The sequence below is a fragment of the Eublepharis macularius genome, chromosome 4 (assembly GCF_028583425.1).
Source record: "Eublepharis macularius isolate TG4126 chromosome 4, MPM_Emac_v1.0, whole genome shotgun sequence".
Lineage (NCBI taxonomy): Eukaryota > Metazoa > Chordata > Lepidosauria > Squamata > Eublepharidae > Eublepharis > Eublepharis macularius.
In genome coordinates, this window is record NC_072793.1 from 146,667,106 (window position 1) to 146,681,866 (window position 14,761).

Consider the following 14,761-nt stretch of genomic DNA (forward strand, 5'->3'; position numbering starts at 1 on the left):
GTTGTCGACAACACTACATCACTTCTGAGCACAACCCAGAAGTGAGAAAGGGTAGCTCTAGGAGTCATTGCAAAACCATAGAGTTTCAAAAAAATAAGAAAAACAGGAAAACTATAGAGTTTCCAGTGATTCCTAAGCTACCCTTTGTCACTTTCTGGTTGTTCCTGGATGTGATGGAGTGACATCAGCAGCATCACTGTTTTTTATTTTATTTTTCTCCCACCACTGCTTTGAGTGGTGATGGGCAAAAGGGTTTGCTGGCAGGAAGCCTCCTGCCACAGCAGGAGACCTAAGGGCTAAAGGGACACTAGTCCTCCGTGGGCTATCAGTCAATTAAGCGTAAACAGTTTCTATATATTAACCAGTTTATAATTTATAAAGTGCAAAGTGCTCAAAAGCGAATTTCATACATACTTCTAAGTATCATAACAGTAAAGATTACACCTAAAATGGATATCAAGTGATAAATATTAGGCAATAAATATTAAATATAGCAGCACACAATATTCACTAGATGCATGACAACATTGCAAGTCCAACTTTTGTATCCAGTCCAATGGGACAAGCCTACCACAGGACCATGCCCTTAGACTGTATCGACATTTTCACTTGCTTGGGCATTGCGACCTGTGTCCAGCCTTTCAGTCTCCCTCTGATCTCATATGAATTCTTTCCTTGACACATTTCTGAAGTTTTTAAAAATCTCAGCACAATTTTATTAATAACACTCTGTGCAACATCCAGGAGGGTGTCCACTCCATTCACAGAAATCTCAACACATGTTAAAGACTGTGGTGAACTTAGAGATGCATCCAAGCGCTTGTCAACAGGGGTGCTGTCAGACATCTGCCAAGAAGCATCCCAGACAGTCCAACTGACACTGGTTAATGCTGGATACAAGAGCATGATTTTCTATATGTTGCCTACCTTTAACCCTGGAACCTGTTACGAAGTGGTGAGAAGTTTGAATAAGACTATACAATGTACCAAGGTTTACGATTTCTGCTTGTTTCAGACTTGGCTGGAGAGTAGCTGTATGTTATGGCAAATGTCAGAAGATTTTTCTCCCTTTCACCCCCCCCCCTTCCTCAGAACATTGGAAACTGGCACAAACCACATGTGAAGATGTATGTGCCACTGAAGACATGCATGACATGACAGCTGGGCAGCTACCCCACTGCAGTCATGTAATGCCATAGGAGTGGATCTTGCTGCTAGAGTGAGCAGATCCATGTGCACTTGGATATTTTATTATGTCAAGTTGTCATACGGCTTCAGCTGCACTCTTGTTGTCTCCCACAACCCCCCTTCAGCACACGTATATCCACAACCCCCTCCTCTTGTTCACAGAGGCTAAGAAATGCCTTTCAGTTTAGGAGATCTGTTTGGAGAGTTTTTCATGCCATTAGTTTTGACATCTGGTTGCCATCTATGTTATTCTAATGCAGAACAAAGAGTAGAAGTGAGGAAAGCTCCCTAAATTAGGCTGAAGTCCTGATACTATTTACTCCAAAATGGTCTCATTAACTCAGTATGAGAAATGTATGAGAAATGCTGGCAGGCGGGGGGAGTTCCAGTGTGCTTCTCCCAGTCCCGATGACCAAGTCACAGCCACAGATAAAAATAAACTGCGTCATCTTTTTAGTATTGCTAACATCACCTGCCCCATTCCTTCAAAATAAACCTATATGCCATGGCGTATTCTGGCTTTCATGAAAACAGTTCTGGGATAGCTTCTTTTAGAGTGGCTGCAAGTAACATCTCCAAGACCCAAGCCACTAAGAGCAATTCGAAATAGAGTTACACCTTTCTAAGATCGTTGGGCTTAGAAAGGTGTAACTTTGCTTAGGATGGCTCTGAAGAATGCTATCCTAAGCAGATCTACTCAGAATCTTACACAAGTGTAATCAATATGGCTTTCTCCTAGGAAAGTGCTTTTAGGTTTGTATTGTAAGAGGCTGTGAAAGCTTAGGCCTCAATAAATCTGTTCATCTTCAAGGTGACACGAGGCTCTTGTTTTTTCCAGTCATTCTAATGTGCCAGTCATTGGAGGGAATATCTTATTTGATTTTCTCAAACAAACAAAACCTCTGGTCTCACCTTTCCTCATTGGCTTTCCCAATCTCTGCCTGTACACAACGCTCTCAATTCCCACAATTCTCTCACAGGGAGGCTGATTTATACTTTAGTAAGGATAAAATTAGCTAAACTAGGATTCTTTGCACCTAGCAGTTTTAGCAGGTACATTTTACAGACTTCATGTCTGCCTGCTTGTAGCCTGTGATGTGTGAAGCGAATACACACATTTATTTCTGCATGTGTATGCTGCAGAAGTACACTTTGGGGAGCTAGAGTGGGTCTCTGCATTGGCAGTTCACACTATCTACACAGTAATAAATAAATAAATGCATGGGCCCTACCTCACAGGTTACGGGGGCAGGGAGGTGTTCGTAAAAGCTGGACCATTTACTTGCCAAAATTGGAACATGCGGAGCAGCTGTAACTAAACCTCTATATTTATAAAATCAAGCTTAACCAATGCTGATGTATTAGAGAATGTCACCTACTCAAATCAAACCTTTCCAGCAATTATTTAATTAATTTTCATAGAAAGGGTGTATGTTATGTATGCATGTTCTTCCTCTCTTTTTCATATATGTATATATGAAAGAGTGTGTGATAAACAGTCTTTCCGTGCCCTTTTAAACTTGTTGATGCATGTGTGTATCTATCTACATTTATACGTACATATACAGTCAAGTACATTAACCAGGCTTCTAACTTGCTATGTGAAGTATCAGCTTCTAACATCATCCAACCATCTTCCTCTAGAAGGTTATAAACTGAGCATGAACAGAATGGCCAAACAGTGCAGTTTTCTCCAGCATTCAGAGGTATACAGCCTCTGAACATGGAGGTTCTAATTTGCTTTCATTGTTAATTGCTGTTAATAGCTTTTTGGTCTATGTTAAAGCCAGCCATAATAGTGGGCATCATCATGCTTTGCAAGAGTTACTTCCATAATAAATGGAAACTAACTGCATTGTATGAAGAAACAATATGTTTCGTGAGGCTGCCCTGTCTTTTTCTCTTTTTGTCTCTGCAAAGATGGGAAATCAGTGGTGGGAGGGAGCAATTCAGAGTATGGTATATCATGATGCTGTAGCAAATGGTCATAGATTTTGGAAAAAGGAAATTACCTTGTGTCCAGATTCTGTGGTCTAAGGCCTGGTAGTTGTCTCTCAACCTCACTGCTTAACTATAAAGTAGATGTTGCAGTAGTATGTTTTTATCATTCCTTGCTCTAAGAAGTTCAGGGTGGTACAGATGGTTATCCCATCCCCAAATTATTCGTTACAATAGAAATGGATGCCATCAATATGCAGATGTTACCCATCTCTGTATCTCATTATCCGTATCTCATGGTGATATAGTAGAGGTCCTGACAACTGTGGTCAAGGAGCTGAAAGTGAACAAATTGAAACTGAACCCAGAGAAGACGGAAGTATTCTTGGTTGGAAAGATGGAGATCCTGAGGGACATTGACAAACCCACTTTCCAAGGGATTCAGTTGTCCTTTAAGACTTGGTTAAGAGCCTACGGGTTATACTGGATCCAGAATTGCTGCTAGAGAAGCATATTAATGCAGCTGCAAAAAAAGTCTTCTCCTAATTCCTTTTAGCCTAGAAGATGGCCCTCTACCTTGACACAGCTGATGTAGCCGCCTGGATCCATGCCACAGTAAGATTGAGACTAGACTACTGCAATGCACTCTACATAAGTCTTCCTTTAAAACCAACCTGGAGACTCCAGCTTGTGCAGAATGCCACAGCTCGGTTATTACCAGAAGCCAGATGGAGCATGCATATTATTCCCATTCTACAGTCACTCCATTGGCTACCCATCAGTTCCCAGGCTCAATCTAGGTTTTGTCTATCAAAGCCCTTCATGTCCCATCACATCTGCAGGACCACCTCTCTCCCTATGTTCTGCTACAACAGCTTCTCTCATTCGAACAAGGCCTTGTGTAGACACCATCCTGCAAATGGGCAGCTGCCCGTGCATGCACATTATCTATGGTGGCCCACACCTTATGGAACGGCCTGCCTCAAGAGGTCAGGAGAGCTCCCACTCTCTTGGTTTTCTGCATACTATGCAAAACTGAATTATTACTATTCAGATAATAAGGCTATGCTGTAAGAAATAGCTCAGAGAAATAGAAGCTTTATTAAAGGACATTTCCATACATACAGTGTTAAGGACATTTGTCCTTATTATTATGTATGTATGTATTATTATTAATACATACAGTGTTAAGGACAATGTCCTTGATACTGTATAGAAATGTTCCTGATACTGATTGTACTAATCATACGCTATGTAATTTGCCTTAAGTGTCAGTGAGAAAGGCGGACTATAAATGACATAGATAGATGATAGATAGATAGATAGATAGAGAGAGAGAGAGAGAGAGAGAGAGAGAGAGGAACTGTAGACTAATACGTCATGTCAAATTAATTATGGTTTGTTTCAGCAGTGTTTCATCTCTGTATTTGGGTTTATATTTCCAAGTTTCTGCAATCCATACCCTATTCTGTCATTTATTGAATGCCCCAGCCATTGATCATATTGACTTACACTGTGTAATCTGCCTTGAGTCTCCAAGGGAAAGGCAGACAATAAACAAACAAACAAGACTGAGGGAGAGAATGAGTGACTGACCCCAGGTCCCCTAGTGAGCCTCTGGTGGAAATCTGTGCTTCAGGAGCTCAAAATTTTGCACTTGAGTTGCCAGTCAGGTTGTTTGCTTGTTTAGATTCTTTTTAAATGTATTAGTTGAGAATGTGTTTCAAAAGCATCATGTGGTCTGGGACTTCTGCCCTTTTGTAAAATAGTCTCAAAGGCACTAAAAGAATCTTTTATGCATGGCACCTTGGGATTGCAGCCAATGAGTTGAATGTTGTTTGTCAATTATTGCTAATAAATGGTCTGTCTCTCTCTCCCTCTCATAACAAAATGTAGGGTTCACACTGATAAATTGCAATGTATATTTTAATCAATTCAAAACAAGATACAAATTGATGGAAGCCTTTTAATCATCCTGCCAATGTTGTGTTACCCTTGGCTTAAGCCTGAGTTCAGTTTTGCTGTGCAAGCAACAACTCATTATAACTGTGCAGTCAGATGCTTGTTGAACCCTTTGAGTACTACTGAAGAACCTTTAAAACAGAGCCACGAATTAGCCTGTAATGTGCCCATTCTTCACTTGTAGTTAAGTGGTAAATGAATTAGCATTGCTCAGTTGATTCCAGACAAATCTGGGCAGTAGGCCTGAGAGAAAACTAAGATGGCTGTCCCTTTTAGATAATAGTAATAAACACTTCTGAAGCTTTGATGAGAAGGAAGGGCTAGAAAGGCATGTGCCAGTTTTCTTTCCATTTCATTGTGTTTCCATGTTAGTCAATTGCATCATCATCATCTTCTTCATTCTGCCATTCTCACTGGAAGTCACAGTGGATTACAAGTATAAGAAATATTCAGTCAATCAGCAAGTTAATTTTCTAACAGCAAAGATTCCTAATAGAACAAAATGCAGTGGGGTCGGGCAGATTACAGTTTACAACTATGAGAAAGGCCATTTAGTTAATCCAAGGGTTCCCAAGCGTATGCGATTCTGATCTGGGAAAAACGAGGCAAAAACTGGGCCAGGGGACAATTCCAGTCACGTTAGAAAAGTGGGGGCAACTGTGTTTAAATTCATCTGTGTAGTACCAAACAGTTTCACAATGCAGCAGGAATAAAAATGAAGAAAATTATGGTGGCATAGGATTGCATGGACCAAAATAGGTGAGCCATCTTATTGTTCATCCATAATTTTTGTAAAGGGATAATTATGGTGATGGAAGAGAAGCCAAGGCCTGCAGCATTCAGGATAATGAAATGCATGGCTGCTTTATGCCTAGGTTCGATACTGTAATTCGCTGGACGAGGAAGAGAAAAGGGAACTCAAGCTCTTCAGCAATCAGAGGAAGAGGGAGAACCTGGGCCGAGGCAACGTCCGACCATTCCCAGTCACCATGACAGGAGCCATTTGTGAGCAGGTAGGCCTTTTCCTAGTGCACAGTTCTTCTGTCAGGAGGCCCCATGGGCTGCAGAGAATCCTTCCAGACTGAGGTGGTTATTCCAGGGCTCACATAGCCTTGGAAAACTATGTTTCTGAACTCATAAATTTTGGGTTGGGTTCAGTCAGCTTTTTCACTCAGTCTCACCCAATTCCCCTCATTGCTGCAGCTCCTGTCTCACTTTGCTTTTGTATGTACAGTCAACATGATCTCCAGCATAGCCCTTTTGGTGGCCAAAGAGGATGCCTTATTCCTTTTTTAACCAGCAGCAAAACTGACGGGATCCCACCCCTACGGCTTTTCTTGCAATATTGGTTTTGGATTATGCACGTTCATTGCAACAGATGATGGGAAGGCAACATTTGGTTTGTTCTTTGGTCTGACCTTGCAAGAAACATTTATTATGATTTCTTAATTAATTACATTTTCCCCAGGGATAGAGAATTTATTGTGTGGGTAGCTAGGGTGTGTATGTTAGTCCGGGATTGCTGATACTCAGCCAAGAAAACAATTTCCTTCACATAATCCCCAAGGAAAATTATATCTAAATGGTGCATTGCTAGACCACAAAGCCATGAGCAAAGCAACTGGCTTATAGCCAGAATCAAGCGGTCATTTATCAATATGTCTGTACCAGTCTCGGAAAGATTTTGGCAATTCTTTTACAGACGTGAGCAAACTCTGAAGCAAAACTTGGTGAATACTAGAGAACTAATACATGCAGAGGAACTGTATAGAGAAATGTGTTTCATATATGCTGGCTGAAAAAGATGTGTAGACAAAACTTGTTTTTTTTTTAATCACCAATATTTTTGAAATATGATATAGATAGCTGGAATTTCAAATTCTATTTTGGTGATTGTATTTAGTTGGAAAACTCTGTATGTGAGTGTATTTTAAAAGGTATGTTACTAGATCAGTCATGAAACATGATTTTGGCTCAGGTATTTTCCAATTTTTTTCTTTTTTAATTTGTAAAAATTTATTAATTTTTCAAACAAAAATGGAAAAAAACACCATCTAAATTATAAACATAGAAAACAAAATTGCAAAAATAAAGAACATGTGAAAACAAAAATAGACAATGTTAAATCAAATTATTGACAGATGGCTTAATATTCAACACATTTTTCATATTATCTATATAGCTAAGAGCAGAAATCATTAATAGTATCAGGGATTGTTTAAAAGTATTTCTTTGTATACATTAAATCTAATTCCTTTCTTATAATTTGAAGAAGGGCTTACATTTTGGTACAGGTGTTTTTCCAGTTTTTCAGTCTGGACAATTTGCTGGATTTGTACAAAATTTAATGCTTTGTTTGCAGTTTACAAAACACTGAAATCATCAGTTACCACCAATGTAACATATGAATATTATAATCATACCATAGAGTTTCTCTGCATATAATATTTTATTACTGGCCTAGAATCAATGAATAAACATTTCCCTAGTTTACAGGTTTAAAACTGGGCAATAAAGGAGTTTCTATCAAGTTGTGGTGAAATAGACTGTAAAATTTTCTTCCTTTTAATGTAAGCTGTTTTCTGAAATTATTTAATATTTATAAATTCAAATAACAAACTGAAAATAAAAAAAGAGTCCAATCGAGATTTTGTTAATTACTGAGTACTGAAACTTCTGAAACAGAGTGGTAAGCTTTACCTCTCTCTTTTCCATCCAGTGGGAAAAAAATAGGGTGTGGAGGAAGAGACGCTGGGATCTTTTGTGTCAAAGGAGCCCAAGCCTCTTGTTTTCCTCTCCCTCAGTAATATTAGAAATCAGAATGTGCATAAATGTGTTTATTTTCTTGTTTTGTTTGCTCAAAGCCCACGAATCTTCGGGTAGGTTTTGGAATGTACTAACAGCAGCTATGAAGTTGAAATCGGCGGCTGTGATACATTTCACTGAAACATGCTGAGCACATCACCTTGTTTGCCTTTAGATCAAAGACCCTCCTGGGGTAGTCTGAGAAAGTCTGCCGCATCTGAATGATGAATAAGCAGGGAAGAAACAGATGTGCTTTATCATTGTTCAAAATCTCATTTCCTTCCAAACAATGCCATGAGAACAGTCACTGTTTAGCAGTTCTCACCTTGAAGTATTGCCAGAGCAGGTCCCCCTCTTAAATTTTCAATCTACATCTTCACAGTGTGGAGGCCAAATCAATGGAGGAGATATAGCTGTCTTTGCATCCAGAGCTGGCCATGGTGTTTGCTGGCACCCACCATGCTTTATCTGCAGCGTTTGCAATGAGTTGTTGGTAGATCTTATCTATTTCTATCAAGATGGAAAGATTTATTGTGGCCGACACCACGCGGAATGCCTCAAGCCTCGGTGCGCAGCGTGTGATGAGGTAAGGCCAACCAAACATGTTTGACATTGGAGGGAGGGGGCTGGCATGTGTCAGTTCTCTCTGGCACTACTGTGTTGTGGGATGATTTGCCGGCTTCTAAACACAGCTTGCCAAGCTTATCTTTGCATCTGCTTCTAGTAAGTGAAGGGAAGTTGGGGAAATTCTCAAGGTTTATTCACACCTTTATTTGTCTGTTTATCCAGTGCATTTTAAACCTGCCTTTCCTCCAAGTAGCTCAGGGCACAACGGCCCCATGAGACAGGCTAGGCTGAGAGAGAGTGGCCGGCCCAAGGTCGCCCAGTATACCTGGCTAAAAAGCCCCCTTCCACCCCCTGTTCCTGGCAAACTGAAGGCCAATTTTTTAAAAAGAGTTAACATGAAAAAATGGGGGGGGGGCAGGAGCCCTTCCCCCTATGGTGGCATTTTGAACCCAATCATGCTGTCTTTTATTCTTAAACTGATGTTTCCTGCAGTAGCTGTGTGGCTGTGGGGAGACACAGCTGTGTCCAGTGAACCCAGACCCAACTCTTTAAAAAATAACTCTAGTTTGTCCCGAAGCCTCAACTCTTTTTGCCAGAGAGAAGAAGGGAATTAATTTTTTCTCTCTGGTAGCTGATTCTGTGGGTGGAAAGGGAAAGTGGAACTGAAAGAAAAATGCAATATGTTTGAGGGCCATTCCTCAAGGATGAAGAGAAGCATACAAGACATGGTTCATTATGAATTATTTCCTAGTTCATTACTGGAGAATCTTATCATTACTGTGCATCCTGATTGTCTGCAAGCTGTTTAATAGGATGTTAGTTCCTGCCGAATGAGATAATAGAGTCTTGCAAAAGTATCTTGCCTCTAGATGCATACATCTTCAAACGCATCAGTGTGAATCATTAGGTGGGGTTGAACTATTAGAATCATTAGGGGGGTTGTTTTTGTAACTGCAAATGTTGTTAACAACATTGTGCACAGTTGCTTTAGCATTCTCACCTGAGAATACACAGATTCTGCAGTGCAGACAAGCCACACAAAATAGTTTCTCGATTAAGTTGTAACATTTGTATATGAGAGATGAATGTTTGGCCAGTCAAAGCAACTGAAATAGTTAGTTGTTAGGCGTTTATTGGCAGATCATTTGCTGGTTTGTCCTATGGCTGCCTGTGCTCCATATTTGTTTGAAGCTTAACTTTGGTTTATGATTTGTGCATGTACTAAACCTTTTAGACATGCCTTATTTTTTGTAGCTTAGCTCATTTGCTACCATGACCTGCTAAACTGGTTTGGTGTAGTGGTTAAGAGCGCGGGACTCTAATCTGGAGAGCCAGGTTTGATTCCCCACTCCTCCACTTGAAGCCAGCTGGGTGGCCTTGGGCTAGTCACAGTTCTCTGGAGCTCTCTCAGCCCCACCCACCTCACAGGGTGTTTTGTTGTGGGGATGATAGTGGCATACTTTGTAAACCGCTCTGAGTGGGCATTAAGTTGTCCTGAAGGGCAGTATATAAATCAAATGTTGTTATTAAACAAGAAACAGCAGATCTAACTGTGTGGTAGGGGTTGCTTGCCCCCATGGGAGATCTCTTGCAGTACAATCCTATGCAGAGTTAATTCCAATCTAAGCACATTGAAACCAGTTCATTCGCAGTTGAAACTACAGAGTTCGGACATTGGATGGATATTTATGATTAAAAGTCTCAGGCAAAATCTAAGCCTGGGAAAGCTGTAAGCAAAAATGTGATATGGCTGCCATTCTTTCCTTTCTGTGCATCCTTGGTGGATGTTTGTTGCTTATGGGAATGCCTTTCCCCCCATTGATTCACATTTTTAAAAATTCCTCTTGCTTACCCTGCACAACACTTGCATAGCCATTATTCATTTAACTGGGTCTTATATGGGCAGGAGAATATTCTGACCTCAAGATACATGCCTTGTTATGTGTGATGTATTCCCTTGCTGCAAGTGATGTGTATTTGAGGCTGTGGCACCATCAGCTACTGTGGAGGCTGGCCTTCTAATGGGTTGCAAGAGGTTGTGAACCTGACCTGCGTCGTTGTAACCTTATCCCTGTGTACATGGGTCCACATGTCTCCTGTCATTCATCCTCTGTGCATCCTGCATGCTGTGTCTGTATTTGTATACATTTCCTGGCATTTGTGGTCCCTTTGCTTCCCAGCACCCTTGTCCAGTGTGGTAACTATGACTGTAAGGTTATAAGGTGGGAGGTTAATGCATAGTTTTAGGCAGTTGTTTGTGTAGAGGAATGGAGTAGGTATGCTGTTTCTTCTGGTTGCTAGGCATCAGCTAGGCATAGGTCTGCTATGTGCTGCCTGGTAAAAAGAGAGGTCTAATGCAATAAATCACTAGGCCAGGTGGGGACTTAATGTTGTAAAGTAGGCCAGGTAGAGATCCAGATTGAGGTCCTGTGGTTGTCAGTATCAGGGACTGCATGGAAATTTGCAGGGCTGCCAAGGGCAATCAGGGGTCTCCAGACAAAGATTGTCGTTACGCCCATTCCCAACCCAAACATCACATGTCTCGCCCAGTTCTGTAGCCCCCAGGGTGACCAGGGTCTCTGGTTTGTTGTGTCCTGATTCCTCCCTCTCTTCAGCCCTAGTTGAAGATTTGGACCTGCAGATCTCACTTTAGTTACCACAAACAACAATACTAGTCTTAATTAGCCAGCAGCTATGAAGATCAGAAGATGTCGTTTTGCTAAGGTGACAGTGGTGTGGACCTCAACCAGAGTTTGGGTCAGGTGGAGTCTGTAACTGTCTAGCTTTATTCCACCCACATCTTCCTCATTTTCTAGTCCCTTATTTCAAAATGAATATGTGTCACCCTAGACAACATTTTATCCTTGGATTCTGTGCAGCCTAATTTAGCAACAGCTATTTCAATTCCTTAGGCTGTAGATGAAATAAAAAATAGGACAGAGGTATCAAGAGGCCCAGACATAGTCGTCTCAAAATAGCCAAGCTGTTAGTATAAGCTAAAAATATGTAACAGGAGAATAGAACTTTGCAATATGCTATAAAGCAAGCTATCACCCCTAAGACCTAACCCTGACTCCTTCGTTCTCTTTCCACAGATTATTTTTGCTGACGAGTGCACAGAGGCTGAGGGAAGGCACTGGCACATGAAGCACTTTTGCTGTTTCGAATGTGAAACAGTGCTAGGTGGCCAGCGATACATCATGAAGGAAGGGCGGCCATATTGCTGCAACTGTTTTGAATCTTTATATGCAGAGTATTGCGATACCTGTGCTCAGCACATAGGTAAGGGAGCAGATAAAAACTGTCATGCTTTTGCTGCAAAGGGAGTGTCTTGCAGGCTTTTGATGTGGATTTGAAACTCATTACATAGTTTTTTTAATTTATTTCTGTTAAGGAAAAAGAACGTGATGTGACATGTCGGTACACCATTGCGTTCATTGTTTCAGATGAAGCATACCTCCAGCCTAGCAGTGGAAATGGTTTTGTTTTGAAAGTACATGGCTGGCCTTGGCTTCTGTTTCTGTCAAGTCTCCAGTAACCATTTGGCAGGTGCAGGATTCTAGCTGGGTCCATATTTCTGCTAGTGGGGATGGAAGAATAAATCTGTCATGCCGTTGCCAGCCAATGATAGTCCCCCTTCTTTCCATTGTTTAAAAGAAATAATGATAGACAGCTTCACCCTTGGGGGGAAATGTTATAAAACCATATGAATTAGGAAACAAGTAACTTTTCTTTTTCTCTGCTAAGGAAGGAGATTCCATATTTTGAGCCATATGTGTGTAAAATGCCATCAAGTCACAGCCAATTTATGGCAACCCCTCATGGGGTTTTCAAGGCAAAAGACTTCAGAGGTGTATTGTCGAAGGCTTTCACGGCCGGAGAACGATGGTTGTTGTGGGTTTTCCGGGCTGTATTGCCGTGGTCTTGGCATTGTAGTTCCTGACATTTCGCCAGCAGCTGTGGCTGGCATCTTCAGAGGTGTAGCACCAAAAGACAGAAAAGACAGAAAAGACAGAAAAAGACAGTCTTTTGGTTATAGCCACAGCCTAGCCATTGTGATTTGCCATTTCAAAGACTAGATTTCTAGATATTATGTTCATGTCTCAAAATGCCAGTCCCCAAAGTTCTAGACTCAAACTGACAAATCACTTCTTCATTCCTTCTGTTTTCAGATCTGAACAGTGAAATAGTTAACAATTTTGATACCAAAATTAGCATCTCTAATTAGTGCTTCAGTTGAATAGAGCAGTTAGCAAGCAAGCTGACAAATAGGCATTTATGCGTAGGTAATAGTTAAGGGTATTTTGATATTCTGTAAAATTAAAAAAAAAAGACTGATCTTGTTTTCCAGCATCCTGCAGTATTGGAATATTTAAGGACCAACCCTAAGGTCACAGCATAAATACAACAAAATAACTTGCTGCCTTGTTACTGCTCAGTGACTCAGAACAGAGATCTATACAAGCCACAGAGAGTCCTGTGAATGGAACTGCCAGCTTCCCCCCCCCCCTCCTGTACAAGTCACATGTTGGGGCATCCAACTCCAATTAGGAATTTCACAGACATACAAACAGTACCACTGTCCTTATATGAAATGGGGTTGGGGGGGGGGCACTACTGCTAACATACAGATACCCATATCAGCGGTTCTCTGTGGCATTTGTAGCCCATCCTTCCTCTGCGGATCCCAGAATTTCTAGCTTTTTTCATGCCTCTGCAGTAGGGTACGCTAAGGCCACCTAGTGAAGTTTATGGTCATATAAACCTCAGTTTAGCCCACATCCAAATCTCAGCATTCTAATCAAGAAACTACATTTATTTTTTGCTTACAGACAACATTGAACGCTGCATTCCCTTGTTAAGTTGTGAGTACAGATTATGCTGATAATGCTGTACTATTTTATTTAATTGTGTAAGACACTCCTGTTAGCCACATACAATATCTCTCTGAGACTGTAGGAGCACACAAACTAGATAAGTAGCAATTTGTTCTCTAAAGATGTTTTCTAGCCCAAAGACTGCTGTTCTATATGTACCTGTTGCTAAGGTAACAGCAGTCGCCCCCACCACAATATCCTTCCCTGAACTCAGCTCAAATTAATGCATGCATAAGCAGCCATGCGATAATTAATGCTCTTTCTGTAAAGTACATCTAGCTTTGATTTAACAGAATGATGCAGGCGTGCTACAAGCCATTCACTTGGGCTATGCTTATGTGTGTGGGTATGGATGGGGAGGTGTGGGTGTGTTAAGAGAGACAGAGACAAAGACAAAAACTTCCATCTCCTGGCCATGCTGTACTTCTAGTGTACATTTTCCCATAGGGGAAGAACAGTCCCATTGAACTGACCTCTGACTCTGCTGCTGTTTGTTGGTGAAACAGCCTTATTAATTACAAGAAAGTCTGGAAACGTTATTCCTTTTCAGCTCTTATGTTTTTGGCTTCCTACCTCATGCACTTGGAGAGTGTAGCACCCACAATCTTCCTGATGTACACAATCACCATTTTGTGTGAAACGTATATTTTCAAACTTTGATATGCATGAACATATACCTGCAACAAACGTGAATTTTCCTGTGTACGAAAGCTGCAGAGATTGGAATAGAGGCTAGGACTGCTTCATGTGTTATATTGTGCCTTAGACTTTGACAGTGTTCATTGCCCACTCTCCAATGGCCTACTTCCAATCTGCTATTATTCCGAGGGATTGGGAACATGGTACATTGTAGGTGGTAGGAAATGATTATTTAAAGAAATTTTGGAAGAGAAAATGAGTGGTTTGAAGTTAGTATCCCAGTGGTTTTTTTAAAGTAAAAACTAATTGGCCTGTGTTAATTCTTTACTGAATATGATGGCACTGGTCTTTGTCAATTTTGTTTGTTGCTTGATGGCTAAGCGTCAGTCCCTTTCTGTTGGGAACAGGGTTTTTGACTGTTAACTGGAGATGGGCACGAGCCGGGAAAATGCTGAACTGCACAGTTCATGGTTCGTGGCGTTTCACGAACCATGAACCACCACAAACTTGCCCCAGTTTGCAAACCGGTTTGTTTAGTTCGTGAACACGTCACTTCCAGGGCAGCAGATGGTCTGCAGAATAGAGGTGTGCGCTTCTGGTTTCCTCTTTCAAATGCCAGCCACTTTTCAGCTGATGGGAGTGGGATCTCCCATTAGCTGAAAAAAGCTGCCAGCATTTGAAAGCCGCAAAACTTTTCTTGAACGGCAAGAAAAGTGTTGCTGCTTTCAAATGCCCGCTGCTCTCCTTTTCTCCGGGAGCTAAAGCAAGGTAAGGGTCATAAGGCT

General features: G+C 41.1%; 1 protein-coding gene across 1 annotated transcript in view; it reads left to right on the plus strand.

The window, feature by feature from the left end:
* PRICKLE2 (prickle planar cell polarity protein 2) overlaps nt 1-14,761 on the plus strand; it is a 121,760-nt gene that overhangs the window by 64,659 nt on the left and 42,340 nt on the right. Inside the window, exons 4-6 of the mRNA XM_054976973.1 lie at nt 5,964-6,101; nt 8,276-8,479; nt 11,556-11,742. Of these exons, the coding sequence (XP_054832948.1) occupies nt 5,964-6,101; nt 8,276-8,479; nt 11,556-11,742 (529 nt within the window). The remainder of the gene's footprint in view (nt 1-5,963; nt 6,102-8,275; nt 8,480-11,555; nt 11,743-14,761) is intronic.